Raw genomic sequence first — 22,500 nt, forward strand, 5'->3', positions numbered from 1 at the left:
CCCCCTAGAAAACCCAAAATTTGTATCTTAAGGAAATCAGAAAAAAAAAAGAGTATGGTCAAAAATGTTAAATATGCATTAAATGTTGCTCATTACTCTCTTTCAAGAAGCAGAAAGCTGCAACATCGAGTGAATTAAGCAACGGAAAATGTCAAGAGCAACGAAATGAACCCCGGGTAGATCTTAATGGCTTAGCTGGTTTCTCCGGCTGTAAAAATCAGGACACTCTTACTGCTGTTTGTGTTAGGTAATTAACAGCTGCAAAGCACACTGAAAGGAGAAACTGCTAAATAAATAATGGCTGCGCGGGAATCTCAACCATAATGTGCTGAACAAGAAAGAGGAAGCCTAGACGTCTAAAGTCACCATTTCTGTTCTGCAGCAAATGCAAAGGGAACAGCAGTCTCATTAATGTCGCTCAGCACACATAGACAGAAAGAAGTGAGGTAGGAAAAGTCGCTGGAGGGACCTCACAATTCCAAAAGCAATAGCAACTGATTGGAGTCTCCAAGTAGCAACAAAACCAAAGGTGTCTGCTTTGTAAGAGCAAAAGTGCCACCATTTTGCCTATAACTTTGCTCTGATTGCTTCCAAGTAGAAGCCACTCGCTAGGAACCCATAAGGCAAAACCATTCTCAGAATCACTTAACTTCAGATGGATTCTGACACCTGACCTATAGCAATATTTACATTATTATCTGAAAATTAATGACACAGTGACATGTAAGATGGCCATGTCTCACATCTTCCAATCTACCTGACCGTGCTTATGGGACTATATAATTTGAGAACATGACACGTAATGTTCAGACTTGCTTTCACAAGAAATAAGGATCATGTGATGTTAGTGCTGAGTCTATCTCCTTCTACACACTCTTTTTATAATGGTGGAACTGTTTGGAAAGGATTGGGAGGCATGGCTTTGTTGGAGGAGGTGTGTCACTGGGAGCAGCCTTTGAGGTTTCAAAAGATTGTTGCTATTCCCAGAATTCCCTCATGGTTGTGGGTCAAGACGTGAAGTCTGCTATTCCTGCTGCTGCCTTAGCTCCACTCTCATGGATTCTAACCTTCTGAAATCATATGCTGAATTTAACGCTTTCTTTTATAAGTTGCCTTGGTCATGGTGCTTTATCACAGTGATAGAAATGTAAATAAGATAAATAGTGATCGGCACATGCCATAAGATGTGAACTGTGCGCCAGGAGAGTCAGACGTTTTTGTAGCCTCATCAAGTCTTATTGTTTTGCATACGCATCAAATGTCTGAATTCTATCATTGTGTTATGAAAAGATGGGGGGGAAGCCTTAGAGACAATCTATTTTAATTATTTCTAAATCAAAATGCAACACATGAAAACACAATGTTCTACCTAAATCTAAAATGCTTTAGTCACAAGATACATTACTCTGAGTTTTCTGTATATTCTAAAATAAACTGTAAAGAACTGTCTCAACATCATCGAAGGAAAAGAAAGAAGCTTAAATGTATTTGGAAAGAGAAGCCATTCTCCCGTTGGTATTTTGAGGAAAAATAAAACATCTACAGAAGAAACCAAAGTGAAGGGTATGCCCACATTAAAATGCAAATATATCATTTTGTTCTCATAATGACCAAGACCTCAAATACCATTTTTAGTGACTCATATTAATTTAATTGTAACATTAGCTTTTATAATCATAGATGTAAAAGGACCAGTGTGTTCCAAACATAATTATCTCGCCAGCATCTCATTTCGTGAAATTATTAGTTAAGATGAGCGCCTTGGAATGAATTTGTATTTGATTAGTTTCACTTATTTAAGAACACTGAATAATTTAAGATCTCTTTAAATAGAAGGGTAACAAGGGGGGCATTTAGGAGAGTGTGCTGAATTCTCCTCTACCCCACCCTCTGGAGAGGACCCCCAAGTTCTTCTGAATAGCCAGCTTGTATATACCTTCTAAACGGAGCCATAACAAACTCCCTCTCACGCTGATCACAGTGGCCACGCACACCTCTCCTGGATTCTTGGGGTTCACAGCTTCAAGCTTCATGTTCTTTGCAAAGCCCCGAGCAAATGTCTGAAAGAGAAAGAGAGGTGGATCTGAGCCAGCAGTTCCCAGCAGAGGCTAGTAGGTGACCACAGAGCAGCCAGCAGGGAGAGTGGACGCAGAGCTGGCTGGCAGGGACAGTGGATCCAACTGCATCTTATTTCTGAGATAGACAGACTTGCTCACGGGCTTGTTTTCCTCACGGCTCATGAGCAAAGTGCTCATGGTCAAGATTGCTTAGGTCAAGAATCATAGCCATGCTTAACACACAGTGGGTACCTGAGACTTTTGCTAAGCATATGAGGGTAGGGACATTCGTTCTCTAATACCATAGGAACCTCAGTTCTGTGGGATTTCTCACAAGCACCATTTCTTTACTCGTCTGTATTCCCTGCTAAAATCATACCTAGGGTGTTAAACGAGGCAGATGGAATATCCATCTGGTATCACTTTCTTTTAAAGGACATTTAAAGAATGCCCTTTAGCTTATAGCATGGGTCTGTTGGTGATACATCCCTTCGTTTCCATTTATCCGAAATTGCCGTTATTTTCTTAATACTTTCCCCTTTACTTTTCTAATTAACATTTTTTTATACAGTAGGAGTGGGAGCTCCAGAGAGATGCTTCAGTCAGTGAACTATTTGCCATGTAATCTAGAGGATCTGAGTTCAATCCCCTGAATCCATTTTTTAAATTGCAGGTTGTATCGGCCCTTACTGCAGACCCCAGCCCTGCTGAAGGAGACAGGCCTATCCTTGGGGCTTGCTAGTCAGTCAGCCTAGCCTACATGGGGTGTGTCAGGTCAGCAGAGCCTTTGCGTTTTAAAAGAAGCAGACCACATCTGACAAATGACATCAGAGGTTGCCCTCAGGCCTGTGCACACATTCACACGTGCAAATACTTGAAACGTGTACACGCAAATCCACATACCCTAAACATATACACCCATGTGTGCACATACACCAAGAAATATACTTAGTAAAATCCACTGTTTAGGAGGCCCTGGTGGCCTTCTATAAAGCCGCTGACCCAGTGCACACAACACATGCACCCACAACTTGTTATGATGCAGAACAGGCCCTTCCCCCCTCCTCCAAGCACCCTTGAGCTAGCCTTGCATACCCAGTCCTTGACTCTCAGTTCCTACTGGCCACCAATGGAGCTTTCGTTTCTATATTCTATCTACTTGTATCATCACATAGATAGAACTGATGAATTCCGATAGAATTTATGAGTCTGTCTTCTTTCACTTAGTTGAAGGTTAGTTTTAAAAGTCAACTTGCAGGCTAGAGAGGCATCTCGGCGGTTAAGAGTACTAGCTGTTCTTCCAGAGGTCCTGAGTTCAAAACCCGGAACCCACGTGTTGGCTCATAGCCATCTGTAATGGGATCTGATGCCCTCTTCTGGTGTGTCTGAAGAAAGCTACTGTGTACTCACATACACAAAATGAATAAATAAATCTTTAGGGGAGAAAACACACACACACACACACACACACACACACACACACACACACACACACAACTCTCGCTGTGCATTAAAAAAAGGCAACTTCCCACAACCTAAAATGATCAGGGCAGAGTCTTCATGAGAAATTATTGTATGAGCATGTTTTAGGGAATTGTCTTGATCTCTGGTTAAGAGAGGAGAGTCCTATCCTGAACGTGAATGTCAACATTTCCTGGGTTGGGTCATGTACTGTAACAAGTAAACAGCAGGAGGAGCTTGGTCTTTCTTTGTTCTGGACTGTACCTCTAAAGAGACCAGCTTTGAGGACCTGCCTTGACTGCCTTGCTTTTTTTTTTAAAGACACTGTCACTGTCTTCAGACACACCAGTAGAGGGCATCAGATCCCATTACAGATGGTTGTGAGCCACCATGTGGTTGCTGGGATTTGAACTCAGGACCTCTGGAAGAGCAGTCGGGGCTCTTAACCACTGAGCATTCTCTCCAGCCTGACTTCCCTGATTTTATCTGAAGACTGTAAGTTAGAAACTTCCACCTAAGTTGCATTTAGCCTAGCCTTTTATCACAGTGAGAGAAATGAAACCACTACGCTTAGAAAAATGCACTTGTGGATCATTCCTGCAAGACTCATGCACAGACTGCCCTATTTCATGGCTGAATAGTTAATGTATACAAACCACAATTTATCAATCCATTTGCCAGTTGACAGACATTGAACCATTCTCAAAACTTAAGTTATTGAAAAGGAAGCCGCCTCGACCCTGCAGTGACACATTTTTGTGGGATCGCAAGTAAAGGAAATTGTTCAGTTTACCCTAACAAAATGCCATAGACTAGGTGGCTTCAATAACCAATGTTAGTTTTCTCAAAGTCGCCGAGGCTGAGGCTGCAAGGCGGAACTTGCATCCAGCTGGATCCTGCTGAGGTCTCCCTGTGTGACTTACAGATGGCTGTCTGAATCCTGTTTCCTCTCACTGTCATCCTCTGCGTATGTCGGGTGGGTCCTGACTTCCTCTTCGAATAAGACCACCAGTCACATGGGATTAGGGCCTCATCTTACTGTAGTGATTTGAGGGGTTCAGATTTGGTCACATGGATGGATCATGCTGGGTTTGGTCTCCTTTTTCTTCCTCTCAAGGAATATGGGCTTTCCAGCTTGTGCATGTCTCGGGACACTCTTGATTGAAACATGTATGTTCTAAATCTAGGACAGGGAAACTGTGGATTGTGCTGTATCATTACAGGGCAATGGGATTTTTGTTTTTGTTTTTGTTTTCCTTTCTAGCAAGCCATCTTCTTACTTGAATTCAATCGACAAACTGTCTCTTCAGAAGCGGTTTAAATGCCCATTCTTTTCTTCTTTCCTCACCCAGGCTAACAGGAGACTTCTGAAACATAGATGATTCGAGAGTCCACTAACCCTGAAGGTGGCATTTAATGAACAGGATTCTGGACCTTGCATGGTTCTCCGCTGTCTGAAATTTTATCTTACTTTCCCGTATCTGTGTTTGCAATATTTGCCTGGTCTCTAGATTCTGACGTATGAGGGCAGAAAGACTTAAGAGTTTCACACAACTCTTTTAGTTGCCCCATATTTTGTCAGCTTGGGCAGTCATCATAGTATGAGTATGGAAACCTGAACGCTGTCCACGGTCCTTCCCTCTAACTGCTTGCTCCCCTCCACATGTGAGTTTGCTCCACTACACGCATGTGGGTGGTTTGGGTCCTGAATCTGGTGTTAAATAGCTCCTTCAAGAGAATCAATTCTGTATGAGTTTTCTCTGTTTGATGAACAAGCTTCTCACCAAATATTACTCTCCAATAAATGTGACTTTCCCCAAGCAGCAGTTACTATAAATTGCAATCAAATATGCTGGAGTACTATAAAAACGGGCATGTCTACTTTGAAATACATAAACTCATCTAAACGGATTCCTAAGACCAATAAAAGACTATATCATTATGTGACTCTTGGGGGGATAGAAATCAGAGTAATTTAGATTTAAGTGTCTTTTTATAAAAGAAGTTGAAAAGGCAATTGCATCCTTTTGTAATCAGAACAAAAATTATGTCCTGCCCATTTTAAAAAGTCAGTTCGCTCCTTCCGTTCATGTTTCTCTGGAAATAGGAAGCAGGCAGTCTTCAGAGGGTGTTTTTTTTTTTAAACCAAAAAACAAAAGCAAAAACACATTTTTTTCTTGCAAGTCATCCTATCTCATTCACACAATTATGTATGAAGCCTCTTTCTGGAAGCACAGCTGAATGGCTGTGTGGAGAACCTCGAAGTTAAAAAGCATTTCATCTCACTTAATAAGGAAAGGCTACCACCATATAACCCCTTTTCATTTCCTCTCGCTGCTTGAGGGTGATTTATAAAGGATCAATAACAAAACTGTTACCTCTGGGTTTCTTTTACTGCGCATTTGCCTATGTCAATCCATTCTATAACCAACTCTGATTGTTAAAGGATCCCCAGGGAAATGTCTGCCACACGGCTCTCCTCTGGTACACATGAGATGCGTGATTAAAAAATGAATTCGTAATAAGCATTCCATTAAAGAGCACTTGTAGCAAGCTAACAAATTCAGCAGAGCCCCCGTATGCGATGCGTGTGCCAGCAGGCAGACGACTCTCCTGTCTATTAAATAAACGGGGAGCCAGAAACAAAAGCACTCCTAATGAATACACCAGCGAATTCATTAAGCCAGATTTAATCTCGGTGACTGAATCCTGGCTGATCCAAAGCCAACCTGGTCTGTGGTTAATTGCTCCAGAATGAAATGCCATGTACACACTCCTGGACACAAGGCGAATTTCTGGGGGCTGGGGAGACGGGTCGGTAGGTCAAGTGTCTGCCGTACAAATGTAAGAATCAGAGTTCAGATCCCCAGCACCCTTGAAAAAAAAGCCATGGGTGCAGCATACGATAGCCCTAGCACTAAAGATACAGAGCCAGGGAAGGAATGTCTCTCTTGTGAGTTTGAACTCACATGATCAGTGGAGGTCCTGACTCGGTCCTTCATGAAAGACACACCAGTAGATTCTGAGACAGTGACATCAACATAATAAAAAGTCATGTGTCACCGGATTTGAGAAACCTCAAGGGAACCCGGAGCATAGCCCAAAGCCGTACCTGTCCCCATCACACAGTTTGAAACACATCGCCAACAGTCCCATGCTTCTGAGTAGAAATCATTCTATACAGCGTCAATGTCATTAACCAAGCATTCACACACAGTGAAGAGAGTCCTGATCCCCACCTCCACTATACCTAGGAGTGCACAATCCCAGAATTCAAGCTACTTCCTTTCTTATCCCCCCATTTTGACTTCTGCTCAGGTGTGCTTCTCTGAGACCAAGGCTTTCTACCCTTGCTCTTTGAATTCTGCTAACTCTGTGAGACGACAGTCATTCAGCAGTAGCTCTGGTCACCGATCAGAAGCTCGTCTTTCCGTCAGCGATGCCACATAGGGTGGGAGCTGCGGGTCTCAGTTAACAGAGAGTGCCATCTCCTCTTTAGCATAGGGGATTTATTTTCCGAACTACAGGTCTGTTAAACACAGTTAGCAGACCCATGCTTCATTTTTAAAACAAGAGGTAATATTTCATATCCCTCCCTCCAGTCTCCAGGGTTCATGAAACTTAAGGGAACGATTTAGCGACTACTTTACCAAACTTTACCTTACTACCTCCTGCTACCCAATGAGTTCATTTATCCATTACTCGTTCACTTCACTCAAATACTGCTGTGAAGGCCACAATGTTTAAAGGAGCTGTCTGGCTGGCATCTCCTGGAACGAAGCACGTCCTAAAGTTTGTCTGTCTGTCTACTGAAAGCAAGGTATCCTGTAGCCTGGGCTAGCTTTGAATTCACTGTGAATCAGAGAATGACTTTGAACGGCTAGTCTTTTTGCCTTTCCCTACAGAGTGAGGGGATTACAGGCATACACTACCACACCTGGTTTATGCAGGGCTGGAATTGATACCAGGGCTTCACAGACTCTAGGCAAACATTCTATCAACTAAGCTGCACTCCCCAACCCAACCCAGGATAACACATTTTAGTAAACGTCAGGAGCAGAGCATCTCTTCCCCTTGACTGTTCCCAAAGTAAACGACTGTGGTCAAGCTAATGTGCATTTGTTAGTGGGTTTCTCAGAGCAGCCTGGCATTATTGCTAACACAAGCAACATTAAAGGAGGCTTGCTCAAAACCAGCGGTGGTTTCACGGTCTTCCTGTGCCAGGCGGTACTCCACACTCCGTCCCCAAATAGGAGAAAAGTGGCAAAACTTACAGAGGATCGCGTCAACCGGGAACAAATGAGAGGGTCTTACATTTTTGAAGCAGTAAGGAGGGGCTCCTTCGGCCTCGCGCTGCTTGTGATAATCCACCCAGTTAAAATCCTGGCCTGAGTAACCTGTGAAGGAAGAACAGAGATAGCATGGGCTTAGCGGAGTTTTATTCCAGGCCAATGATCACCCTGGTGGGGTGAGGGGGTGGGGTCTGCAAGAAAAAACGTGCGGTTAGAACCAGAGAGCGAACGAAGTCTTTGTGAGCAGGAGAACCTCCTTGACCATCAAGTGGAAACGCTTAAGAAAGTGAAACGTGTTAAATACGGGCACGGGAGGTGCGCTAACCATTGTGACTACCTAGGACGTGAAACCACAGAAGGAAGTTGGGAAGCCCTTGACAATGGGGAGACTGGCTACTGAGAAGAACAGTAGGGAATTTGACAGGAACGCATTCTTTGTGCCGTGTGTGTGTGTGTGTGTGTGTGTGTGTGTGTGTGTGTGTGTGTGTTCGTGTACATGTTTCAAAAATCTCTTCTTTTACATGAACATGAACTGACAAAGAGAAAGCACTAAATGAAGTTACCAGCAATATTATCTTCCTGAGAGTCAGGCTGTAGCTTTTGCCTGTTCATCCTTCTCAATCAAGGCAAAACAAGTAGACACCCCACTCCCTTTTCCCTTTAAGCCTGTGCATCAGTGTAACAGCACAGATGACATCTGTATGCGGCGGGGTTTTCCTTCCCAGCTTGGCCTTTCTCACTTTGGGTCCCGAGGTGCCCGCTCTCATGTTTGTCAGGGCGAATATACGTTTTATATGTCCATCCCGTATGCCACATGGGTCAGATCTGAACAATTCACCTGAATTCAGCACGCTTGTTTCTCAAGCCCCTCCTAGAAACTTCTATCTACCCAGCTTCCCAACACCTTACACAAGAGGAGACCCATGTCTCCCAATTCTCTGTTCTGCACCCTCAGCAGGGAGGTACCAAAGCCAGCCACCTACGGGCCTGCTTCCTTCACTTAGAGGGACTTTGCCACACAAGCCTCTACTCTCAAACTGCCCTCTGTTCTGTGGTAAAAGTCACTCCCCTCTACTGCCCTTTCTTCCCTGTGCATCTTTACCTTGTCTATGAACACACAAAGTCCTCTGACCTCAATAATCTGAAGCTGAGGTAGCTTTTAACGTCAGCCTTGGCTTCTGTCTGGAATCCCCTCCCTGGAATCCCGCTACTTCCTCAATTACGTTTATGAATAAAGACATTTATGCGAGGGGCTGGAGACGGGGCTCAGGGACAAGAGCACTCTTCCAGAGGACCGAAGTCAGTTCCAAACACCTCCACAATCACCATTAACTCCAGCGCTGGAGGACCTGAGGCCCTCTTCTGGCCACCAGTCATCCATCGCCCACACACACACTCACACAGATGCGAACATCAGAGAGTATGCAGTAGAAAGACCTGGGAGATCCAAAGGAAATGGACGAATGGCAACATGGCTTCACTCCTGTTTGAGTCTGTACTTGGGAAGAAATGTGTGTGTGCGGCAGGCAGAGAACAAGCTTTACTACTGCTTCTTGGTGCAATCTACTGTTTGGCTGGTGTCTAGCTTCCGGGAGTGCCCGGTACCCTGAAACTCACCAAGCAGCCTATACTGGCTGACCGAAGGGCACTCGGGGACTTGCTAATTTTTGCCTCCAAAGCACTGGGCTTGCAGACACATACCACACCTGATACATGGGTCCTGGAGACTCAACTCCTGTCCTTGGGTTTGAGAGACAACTACTTTACCAACTGAGCCATCCCTCCAGTACGAAGTATTTTCTATTACTCACAGAACTGTGCGAACTGTATGTTCTGTGTGGCTCATGTATGTTCAGATAAGACATTCTTATTTGGAAGTCAACCCTGCTTGTGCATAGCTGTTTTGCCAGGTTTTCTAAAACCAACTTCTAATGGGCTGCAAAGTGTCACACTGAGTTGCACCGTGGGCCTGGATATAATCCTTCTATACACCCAGAGTGCAACAGTGTTCATGGGGAAGCCATTTTTAATCTAATAATTTCTAGATATAATTATGTCTTGCTGGGCTTCACCTAAGCAGTAATTAATTACCTTGACCCTAAAACTCACTCATTTACTTGAAAATTGGAATGGCTTAGACTTTTCCTCCCCCTTCTCTTTGGGACTGTTATTCACTCTGTCATTTAAAATGCTTTTCCTTTGGACTGATAATGAGCTCTTTCTGTAAGGCAGTTTTGAGGCAGCTCAGAAAATAACTACTACATAAAAAACAAATTGCCACGGATTGTATAATAGAGCCAACAGGGGTCAATTACACCCATTCATCAACAGAGACAGAACAAGAAGAATTGAGGTTTAAGCACAGCCAGGAAAACATGTTTTAAACCAGGGGGGAGGGAAGAAAACAGTAAAAAGGAGGAGAAAAAATAAAGAGGAAATAAAACCCCTCCAGCTATTACAATTCCTAAGAAGCCGCCTAGGGAGACTATGTGAATGACAGCTGTTAAAGGTATTTAAGCCTTTATTACTATTTACTTTGAACGAAGTCATTCCAAAGGGTATGCATGCAGGAGGGAAGGGGTCACTGACCCATTTTTCTTGTGATACAAATGAGCCGACATCAAACAGTCATTAGGTATGGTTGTGCAAATGGACATCACCTCGGAAAAACTTAACATTATAAAGAACTATTGCCCTTTGACAGGTTTCACTCCGAGGACCCCTGCGAGGGAGAAAATGAGTTCTCTGTTAGGAAATGTACGGCAACTTTATGAAACTTGAGATGGCAGAAGTGATTCTCCATCCACAGAAAGTGATAGGAGATTTACCCAAGGTCGCTTTAAGCCCCTAGGATATGACACTGGCATGGTACTGCATGGTGGTGGTGGTGGGAGGCTTATGAAAAGAGCTGCTATGGCCTTCAGCTAAAAGGACTAAATTCAGACATACTGCTAGAGTTATGCAAAATATTAAAGGAGAGAAAAATAGAAGAAAAGTAATTGTTTCGAACAAATGTCTTCAACCTCTTTGTACTTTCTGAGTTTTCCCTAATAACTGTAAAAGGACTTTAGTAATAAAAAAAATTATCATCTTTGTTCTGGTATAATGCAAAAGCAGGTTATGTGTCAATCGTCCAAGATCCTGTACAGTGCGTGCCGAACACCATGACTGATATCCCCCTGACACGCAATCACCCTTGGCCTCACCAGTCCAGAGTCTATCCAAGTACAAAGTCTCCGAGTGAGGCCACATTTCTGTATAAAGAGGTGAGTCGGTGCTGCCCCAAGGCTACCTCAACGGTGCTGTGCCCCTCTTCTGTGGCTTAGAATGCGGTTACCAGCAAAGTTTAAGGTAGGACTTCACTCTCTTATAAAACCAACAGCACGGCGGTAAATTCCCCTCTTACGTGTAGCCTAGCTATACGAACTGTGGGGTCCTAATAAGAAAACAGCAAAAGAATACCATGCTTGCCAAGAGGAAAAGTAAAAGACACCCACATCCCGAAGTCTGTTGGGAAACTAGACCTTTAAAACACTATGGTTGAAGTCGGCTTGTTCGAGTGTCAGTCCTTGTTAGATTGTCAGGATGTGCCTGGTCTCTATCCTAGACATTCCTTCCTTCACCCACAAAGAGAGTAGTAGGCTGGCCCTCTGCATGCTGGGTGTGAGGGTTGGATCTAGTCCTGGGATTAGAGAAGTGAAGCAAACTGACCTAACTAACTCCTTTATGGGGCTCAAGTTTCACAGACAGAAAGCAGAGGAGACGAATATTTAAAAAGTCAGCTGGGCTAGGAAGATGACTCAGTCAGTAAAGTGCTTGCTTTAGGAAGCATGAGGACCCTTTCGTCTGTGGAACCTGAGTTTAAAAAAAAAAAACCGAAAGAATAAAAGAAAGAATGAAAGAGGGGAAGGACAAAAATGGAGGGGAAGAGAAGGGAGGGGAGGGGACCAGAGGGGCGGGGACCAGAGGGGCAGGGACCAGAGGGGCGGGGAGAGGAAGTGGGGGAAGGGGAGGGGAAAGAAAAAAGAAAGATATCACCATCACAGAACTAGGAAAGAGACACAGCTTTTCAGGAGAGAGAAGAAGTAGGTCCCACATAGAAAAGAAACATTGAGCCCAACAATTCAGGTGTGTGTTCGACATCACCGAAGAATGGCATGCGGGGGAGGAAGAAGCCGTGAGGACAGAACTCCAACAGTACGGTCACAATTGACAGGAAAATACACACAATGGATATTCTGCTTTGGAGTCCACTGAAAACAAACAGAAGCAGTGAGAAGAACTCATATTTGAGTACATGTCTCAGGACGCTCAGAGGTCATTTAAAAGAGCAGGCATTCACCCATCCCCATAAGAGTTCTTCCTTTTCATTCACACTCAGGGAGTCATGCAGAAAACCAAGGGAACCTTAGTAACCGGGAGGGGACCCAGAGGGTCCATTATTCCTGAGCACTAGCCACGACAGTGCACCTTACAGAATACGAATTAGGCTGGGAAGTATTTAATACACCAAGTAAAATACTTCTCTGTGTAAAATCAAGCCCAACATTCTAGTCTGAATGATGTTAGGGGACACAGATATCTCCAAAAATGGAGTCTAAAGTCATATAAATATCAAGTGTTGACAGAAAAAAAAAACTTTAAAAAAATCTTAAAGAATTATTAAGTAAGAAAAAGAATTCTTAGCTTTTACCGAACAAAATATTTTCAATATCAAAGGCAAGTCAGTTTTTACCCTCTCAATCCTGTTCAATTAAAAAGTGACTTTTCAGAATGAAACAGAAGACGAGAAATATGGTTGTATTTCCATATCTATTAATCACATAGGTATTCCTCCTGTCTCCAGAGCCAGATGAGGGATAAATTTTAAATTAAAAGACACAGCAATCTGAAAGGTAAAAGGAAACTTTCCGGTGCAAAAAAAAAAAAAAAAAAAAAAAAGCATCACTCAATAACCTGGCTGTGTGCTAAGTTCTGGGGATGGACCAAGGTTGTCAGGCTTCCAAGGCAAGCATTTTCACCTGGTGAGTGAGGCTGCTGACTGGCCCGGAACTGCACAGTCTCTAAAACTATAAGCCAAGACACACAACATCAAAATGGATCAATGATTACCATTTGTGTGTGAAAGCTGGCAAGTGTGTGTGTGTGTGTGTGTGCTTGCATGTGTGTGTATATGTGTTTGTATATGTATATTCATGTACACACATTGACATACAGAAAGACATACTCTCATGCACATACATAGGGGCATCACATGAATCCCAGATTATCTCTAACTCATCATGAACTGAAGCATGAGGCTGAAGTCCTGATCCTCCTCATTATTTCTCCCAAGTAATTTGGGATCCTCCTCATTATTTCTCCATGAATTTGGGATTCATGTGGGTGTGTGCTTATGCTTACATATGTGTGTGTGTATTCATATACATGTGTACATACACACACACATATACAGATATGTATATACATAGGAGCATCATATGAATTCCAGAAGCATGATTATGAAATCCTGAACCTCCTGACTCTGACTCCCAAGTGTTTACCATTCATGTGTGTGTGCTTGCATGTGTATCTGAGAATGTATATGTATATTCATATACACACATGAACATACATTGGTGCATCACCTGAATTCCAAACTGATTTATAACTCACCATAAAGTGAAGCATTAGTTTGAACTCCTCATCCCGAGACTCTGTCTCCCAAGTGTTTGTCATTCATGTGTGTGTGTGTGTGCTTGCATGTGTGTGTTTGTATGTCTCTCTCTCTCTCTCTCTCTCTCTCTCTCTCTCTCTCTCTCTCCCCACACACACACACACACACACACACACACACACACACACACACGGACATACACAAACAGATATACACACATGCATATACGTAGGGGTATCACATGAATCCCAGGATATATCTAACTCATCATGAAGTGAAGCACGAGATTGAACTGTGATCCTCTTGACTCTGACTCCAAAGTGATGGCCATTCGTATGTGTGTGTGCTTGTGTGTATGTGTATGTGTGTATGTATATGTATATTCATATACACACATGGACATATACACAGACATACACACATATGCACATAGACGGGGCATCACATGAATCCCAGGCTATCTATCACTCATCATGAAGTAAAGCATGAGTTTGAACTCCTCCTCTTCTTGAATCTGTCCCCCAAATGTTTGCCATTAGTGTATTGTGTGCTTGTGTGTATGTGTGTATGCATATGTATATTAATAAACACACATATGTATATGCACACAACATATACAAACATGTGTGTACACAGGGGCATCACATGGATCCCAGGCTGATTTCAAACTAATGGAGTGAAGCATGAGTTTGAACTCCTGAATCCCTGACTCTGTCTCCCAAGTGTTTGCCATCCGTGTGTATGTGTGCTTGTGTGTGTGTATGTGTGTATGTATATGTTTATTCATATACACACATGTACATACAGACATACATACACACAAGCACATATATAGGTGCATCACAGGAATCCCAGGCTGATTTGAAACTCAACAGGAAGTGAAGCATGAGGTTGAACTCCAGAAGCTCCTGACTCTGTCACCCAAATATTTGCCATTCATGTATATGTACTTCAGTGTTCATGTATTTGTGTGTATATATGTATATTGCCATATACACACGGGCATACACACAGACATACACACACACATGCATATACATAGGGGCATCAAATGAATCCCAGGTTATCTCTAAATCATCATGAAGTGAAACATGAGTTAGAACTCCTGACCCTCTTGACTCTGACTTTGAAGTGTTTCCCATTCGTGTGTGTGTGTGTGTGTGTGTGTTTGCTGTGTTTGTATCTATGTATGTATATGTATATTCATATACACACATGGACATACACTCACATATACACACATGCACATACATAGAGCATCGTATGAATGCCAGAGGCATAAGTTTGAACTACTGCTTCCCCTGACTCTGCGTCCCAAGTGTTTGCCATTCATGTGTGCATGTGCTTGTTTGTGTGTGTATGTATGTATATATGTATACACACATGGACATACACAAACATATATATACACATGCACATACATAGGAGCATCACATGAACCCCGAGATATCTCTAACTCAGGATGAAGTGAAGCATGAGTTTAAACTGTGATCTTCCTGTCTCTGATTCCCAACTGATGGCCATTCATGTGTGTGTCTGCTTGGGCCTGTGTGTATGTGTGTATGTATATGTATATTCACATACACACATAACATACACACAGACCTGTACACACATGCACATAGACAGGGGCATCACATGAATCCCAGGCTATCTTGAATTCAGCAGGAAGTGAAGCATGAGTTTGAACTTCTGATTATTCTGACTCTGTCTGTGAAGTATTTAACATTCTTGTGAGTATGTGCTTGCATGTGTGTGTATGTATGTGTGTGTATACATATATATTCATATACACACATAGATATATACACACATATATACACATATATGTATGTACAAAGGGGCAGCACATGAATCCCAGAAGCATGACTTTGAACTCATGATCCTCCTGACTCTGTCTCCCAAGTTTTTGCCATTCGTGGGTTTGTGCTTGCCTGTATGTGTGTGTGTGTGTGTGTGTGTGTGTGTGTGTATTCATATACACACATGTACATACACACAACATATACACACATGCACATACATAGGGGCATCACTTGAATCCCAGGCTATCTCTAATTCAGCATGAAGTGAAGCATGAGTTTGAACTACTTCTGGATATCCTGACTCTATCTGCCAAGTGCTTGTCATTCATGTGTCTGTGTGCTTGAGCATGTGTGTATGTTGTGTATTTATGTATGTATGTATATGAATATATTTATATATGTACAAGGAAATACAAACACAAATATACACACATGCACATACAAAGGAGCATCCCATTATTCCCAGAAGCATGAAATCGAACTCATGATCCTCCTGACTCTGTCTCCCAAGTGTTGCCATTCGTGTGTGTGTGCTTGCGTGTATGTGTGCGTGAGTATGTATATGTATATTCATATAAACACATATACATACACACTTACATATACACACATGCACATACATAGGGGCATCACTTGAATCCCAGATTGAATTCAAATACATTATGAAGTAAAACATGAGTTAGAACTAGTGATCCTCCTGACTATATCTCCCAATGTTTGCCATTCTTATGTGTGTGTATGTGTATGTGTGTGTATGTGTATGTGTATGTATACACACAGATATATAACACATGCACATAAATAAAGGCATCACTTGAATCCCAGATTATCTCTAATTTAGCATGAAGTGAAGTATGAGTTTGAACTCCTGATCGTCCTGACTCTCTCCCCCAAATATTTGCCATTCCTGTGAGTGAGTGTGTGTGTGTGTGTGTGTGTGTGTGTGTGTGTGTGTCTGTGTCTGTATGGGTGTGTGTATTTGTATGTTCATATATATCTTTAGACATAAACACATATACACACATAGGGGCATCACATGAATCCCAGGCCATGTCTAATTCAGGATGAAGTGAAGCATAAGTTTGAACTGTGATACCCTGACTCTGTCTTCCAAATGTTTACCACTCACGTGAAAGAGCTTGCGTGTGTTTGTGTATGTGTGTATGTATATGTTTATCATATACACACCTGTACATACAGACATGCATATATACAAGCACATAAAAAGGGGCATTACAGGAATCCCAGGCTGATTTGAAACTCATCAGGAAGTGAAGCATGAGTTTGAACTCCAGATGCTCCTGACTCTGTCCCCCAAATGTCTGACCTTCCTGTGTGTGTGTGCTTTCGTGTTTGCGTATGTGTGTATGTACATGTATATTCATATACAAACACAGACATACACACAGACATATACGCACATGCACATACATAGCGGCATCACTTGAATCCCAGGCTATGTCGAACTCATCAGGAAGTGAAGCATGAGTTAGAACTCCTGAACCTCTTCACTCTGTCTCCGAAGTGTTTGCCCGTCATGTGTGTGTGTGTGTGTGTGCGCTTGGGTCTGTGTGTATGTGTGTATGTATATGTATATTCACATACACACAAGGACATACACACAGACATATACACACATGCACATAGACAGGGGCATCACATGAATCCCAGGCTACCTCTTACTTTTTATGAACTAAAGCAGGAGTTTGAACTCCTCACCCTCTTGACTCTGTACCCCAAATGGTTGCCGTTAGTGTGTGTGTTTGCTTGCGTGTGTGTTTATGTGTGTATGTATATGTATATTCATATACACACATTGACACACACACAGACACATACACACATGCACATACATAGGGGGAATCACATGAATTCCAGGGTATCTCTAACTCATCAGGGAGTGAAACTTGAGTTTCAAATCCTGATCCTTGTGGTCCAAATGGTTAGCATTCTTGTGTGTTTCTATGTCTGTATCTGTGTGTGTGTGTGTGTGTGTGTGTGCGCGCGCGCGCGTGCGCTTGTGTGTGTGTGTTTGTGTGGGTCTGTTTGTGTTTGTGCTTATGTATTTGTATATTCATATGCACAAATGGACATACACAATGACATATAAATACATGCACATAGGTGGGGGCATCACATGAATCCCAGGCTATCTCGATTTCAGCATGAAGTGAAGCATGAGTTTGAACTTGTGATTATCCTGACTCTGACTCCCAAGTACGTAACATTCTAGTGAGTGTGTGCCTCCATGCATGTGTGTGTGTGTATGTGTGTGTGTGTGTAGTCATATACAAGTATGGACACACACACACACACACACACACATTCAAAGGGGCATAACATGAATTACAGAAACATAAGTTTGAACTCATGATCCTCCTGACTCTGTCTCCCAAGTGTTTGCCACTTATGTGTGTGTGCTTGTGTGTGTGTGCGTGTATGTATATGTATCTTCATAAACACACATGTACATACGCATAACACATACACACATGCACATATATAGGGACATCAAATGAACCCCAGGCTGATTTCAAACTCATCATGAAGTGAAGCATGACTTTGAACTCCTGATTCCCCTGACTCTGTCTCCAAAGCGATTGCCATTTGTGTGTATGTGTGCTTGCGTGTGTGTGTATGTGTGTATGTATATGTTTCTCCATATACACACATGTACATACACACAAAACATACACACATGCACATACATACGGTCACCACATGAACTACAGGCTGATTTCTAACTTATGATGAAGTGAGGCATGAGTTTGAACTTCTGATTCCCCTGACTCTCTCTCAAGTTTTTGCCATTTGTGTGTGTGTGTGCTTGCATCTGTGTGTATGTGTGTATGTATATGTATATTCACACACACACATAACATACACACAAACATGTACACACATGCACATAGACAGGTGCATCACATGAATCTCAGGCTATCTCTCACTCATCATGAACTAAAGCATGAATTTGAAATCCTCACAGTTTTGAACCTATCCCCCAAATGTTTGCCATTAGTGTGTGTATTTGCTTACGTGTGTGTATATGTGTGTATGTATATGTATATCCATGTGCACACATGGACACACACACAGACATATACACACATGCACATACATAGGGGGATCACATGAATCCCAGGATATCTCTAACTCATCATGGAGTGAAACTGATCGTCGTGATTCTTTCTCCCAAATGTTTACCATTCCTGTGTGTTCCTGTCTCTCTCTGTGTGTGTGTGTGTGTGTTTGTGTGTGTATTTGTATATTCATATACACAAATGGACATACACAAAGACATATAATCACATGAACATACATGGGGGCATCACATGAATCCCAGCCTATCTCGAATTCAGCATGAAGTGAAGCATGAATTTGAACTTGTGATTATCCTGACTCTGACTCTTAAGTATTTAACATTCTTTTGAGTGTGTGCTTGCATGTATGTATATGTGTGTATGTATATTCATATACACAGATTAATATACAGATACATATATACACTTATATGCACATACAAAGGGGCATCACATGAATCACAGAAGCCTAAGTTTGAACTCATGATCCTCCTGGCACTGTCTCCAAAGTGTTTGGTATTTATGTCTGTGTGCTTACATGTATATGTGTGCGTGTATGTCTATATATCTTCATATACACACATGTACAACCACATAACATATACACACATGCATATACATAGGGGCATCATATGAACCCCAGGCTGATTTCAAACTCATCATGAAGTGAAGCATGACTTTGAACTTCTGACTCTTTCTCCTAAGTGTTTGCCATTCATGTGTATGTGTGCTTGTGTGTGTGTATGTGTGTATGTATATGTTTCTCCATATACACACATGTACATACACACAAAACATACACACATGCACAAACATAGGGTCCTCACATGAACCACAGGCTGAATTCTAACTCAAAATGAAGTGAAGAATGAGTTTGCACTCCTGAGTCCTCTGACTCTCTCTCCCAAGTTTTTGCCATTCGTGTGTGTGTGCGCTTGCATGTGTATATATACACATATGTACATGCACACAAAATTTACACACATGGACATACATAGGGGCATCACATGTATCCCAGGATACCTCTAATCTATCATGAAGTTAAGTAAGAGTTGAACTCTTGATTACCCTGACTCTCTCTGTCAAGTGTTTGCCATATACACACATGGACATAAAAAAACATATGTACACACAATAGGAGCATCACATGAATCCCAAGATATCTCTAATCTATCATGAAGTGAAGCAAGAGTTTGAAATGTGATCCTCCTGACTCTGAATCCCAAGTGTCCGTCATTCGTATGTGTGTGTGCTTGGGTCTGTGTATATGTGTGTATATATATGTATATTCACATACACACATAACATACACACAGTCATATGCACACATGCACATAGACTGGGACATCACATGAATCCCGGGCTATCTCAAATTCAGAATGAAGTGAAGCATGAGTTTGTACTTATGATTATTCTGACTCTGTTGTGTGTGTGTTTATGTATATGTATATTCATATACACACATGGACATACACACACATATAGATATATGGACATAACTAAGAGCTTCCCATGAATCACAGAAGCACGAGTCTGAACTAAGAATCCTCCAAACTCCGTCTCCCACATACTTGCCATTCATGTATGTGTGTTTGTGTGTATGTGTGTGTATGTTATGTATATTCATAAAGACACAAGTACATACACACAACATATACACATGCACATAAATAGGGGAATCACATGAAAACCAGGCTGATTTGACACTCATCATGAAGCAAAGCATGAGTTTGAACTCCTGATTCCCCTGAATCTGTCTCCCAAGGGTTCGCCATTCATGAGTGAGTGTGCTTGTGTGTGTGTGCTTATGTGTATGTATATGTTTCTTCATATACACACATGTACATACACAAAACACATACACACATGCACATACACAGGGCCATCACATGAACACCAGCCTGATTTCAAACTCATCATAAAGTGAAGCATGAGTTTGGACTCCTGATTCCCCAGAATCTGTCTCCCAAGATTTTGCCATTTGTGTGGTGTGAGACTGCATGTGTGTGTATGTGTGTATGTATATGTTTCTTCATATACACATTTGTTCAAACACACAAAACATATACACATGCACATACATGGGGGCATCACACGCATCCCAGACTGATTCCAAACTCATCATGAAGTGAAGCAAAAGTTTGAACTCCAGATTCCATTGGCTCTAACTCTAAAGAGATTACCATTCAAGTGGGTGTGTGGTTCTTAGTGTGTGTATGTGTGTGTGTGTGTGTGTGTGTGTGTGTGTGTGTATGTGTGTATGGATACATACATGGACGTAAACAGACAAAGGCATATAGACAAGTGCACATACATAGGAGCATCACATGTAACCCAGGATATCTATCACTCATCATGAATTGAAGCAAGAGTTTGAATTATGATTCTCATGACTCTAACGCTCAAATGTTGGCCATTCGTGTTTGTGTGTGCTTTTGTCTGTGTATATGTGTGTATGTACATGTATATTCACATACACACATAACATACACACAGACATATACACACATGCACATAGACAAAGGCCTCACATGAATCCCAGACAATCTCTAAATCATCATGAAGTGAATCATGAGTTTGAACTTCTGTTTATTCTGACTCTGTCTGCCAAGTATTTGGCATTTCTTGTGAGTGTTTGCTTGCATGTGTGTGTATATACATATTCATATACAAACAGGGACATATACACATATAGAGCCATGCACATACAAAGGGGCATCATGTGAAACTGAGAAGCATGAGTTTGAACTCATGATCCTCTGGACTCTGTCTCCCAAGTGTTTTGACTTTTGTGTGTTTCTGCTTGCCTGTATGTGTGTGCGTGCATGTATATGTATATTCATATACACACATACACATACACACAACACATACAAACATGCACATAATTAGGAGTATCACACGGATCCCAAACTGATTTCAACTCATCATGAAGTGAAGCATTAGTTTGAACTCCTGATTCACCTGAATGTGTTTCCCAAGTGCTTACCATTCGTGTGTGTTTATGTGTTATGTATATGCTTACCATTCGTGTGTGTGTGCAGCATGTGTGTTTATGTGTGTATGTATATGTTTATGCATATACACACATGTACATACACACATACATATACACGCATGCACATGAATAGGGGCATCACATGAAAACCTGCATGATTTTCAACTCGTCATGAAGTGGAGCATGAGTTTGAACTCCTGATTCCCCTGAACCTGTCTCCCAAGTGTTTGCCATTCATGTATGAGTGTGCTTGCATGTGCGTGCCTATGTGTATGTATATGTTTCTTCATATACACATTTGCACATACACACAAAACAAACACATGCACATACATGGGTCATCACATGAATCCCAGGCTGAGTTCAAACTCATCATGAAGAGAAGCAAGAGTTTGAACTCCTGATTTCATTGGCTCTATCTTCAAAGAGTTTGCCATTCAAGTGGGTGTGTGGTTCTTTGTGTGTGGTTCTTTGTGTGTGTGTGTGTGTGTGTGTGTGTGTGTGTATGTATAGGTATATTCATATACACACAAGTACATACACAAAACACATACACACATGCACATAAATAGGGGCATCACTGGAAACCAGGCTGATTTGAAAATAAACATGAAGTGAAGCATGAGTTTGAACTCCTGATTCCCCTGAATCTGTCTCCCAAGGGTTCGCCATTCATGAGTGAGTGTGCTTGCATGTGTGTGCTTATGTGTATGTATATGTTTCTTCATATACACACATGTACATACACAAAACACAAACACACATGCACATACACAGGGGCATTAGATGAACGCCAGCCTGATTTCAAACTCATCATAAAGTGAAGCATGAGTTTGGACTCCTGATTCCATTGGCTCTATCTTCAAAGAGTTTGCCATTCAAGTAGCTGTGTGGTACTTTGTGCCCACACACACACACACACACACACACACACACACACACATATCTATATATGGACACACACACATGGACATACACACAAACAAACACATATAAACACATGCACATAAATAGGGGCATCATATGAAACCGAGGATATCTATCACTCATCATGAATTGAAGCAAGAGTTTGAATTATGATCCTCATGACGATAACCCACAAATGGTGGCCATTCGTGTTTGTGTGTGCTGTTGTATGTGTGTATGTGTGT

At 42.0% G+C, this 22,500-nt stretch overlaps 1 protein-coding gene across 9 annotated transcripts in view; it reads right to left on the minus strand.

Annotated features, from left to right (window-relative positions):
- Sfmbt2 (Scm-like with four mbt domains 2) overlaps positions 1-22,500 on the minus strand; it is a 194,563-nt gene that overhangs the window by 40,964 nt on the left and 131,099 nt on the right. For all 9 annotated transcript variants that reach the window (XM_006254210.5, XM_006254216.5, XM_006254215.5 and 6 more), the window contains 2 exons: positions 7,833-7,915; positions 1,937-2,060 (listed from right to left, as the gene is read on the minus strand). In XM_006254210.5, the coding sequence (XP_006254272.1) occupies positions 1,937-2,060; positions 7,833-7,915 (207 nt within the window). The remainder of the gene's footprint in view (positions 1-1,936; positions 2,061-7,832; positions 7,916-22,500) is intronic.

Source organism: Rattus norvegicus, chromosome 17 (assembly GCF_036323735.1).
Source record: "Rattus norvegicus strain BN/NHsdMcwi chromosome 17, GRCr8, whole genome shotgun sequence".
In the NCBI taxonomy this organism is placed as follows: Eukaryota; Metazoa; Chordata; class Mammalia; order Rodentia; family Muridae; genus Rattus; species Rattus norvegicus.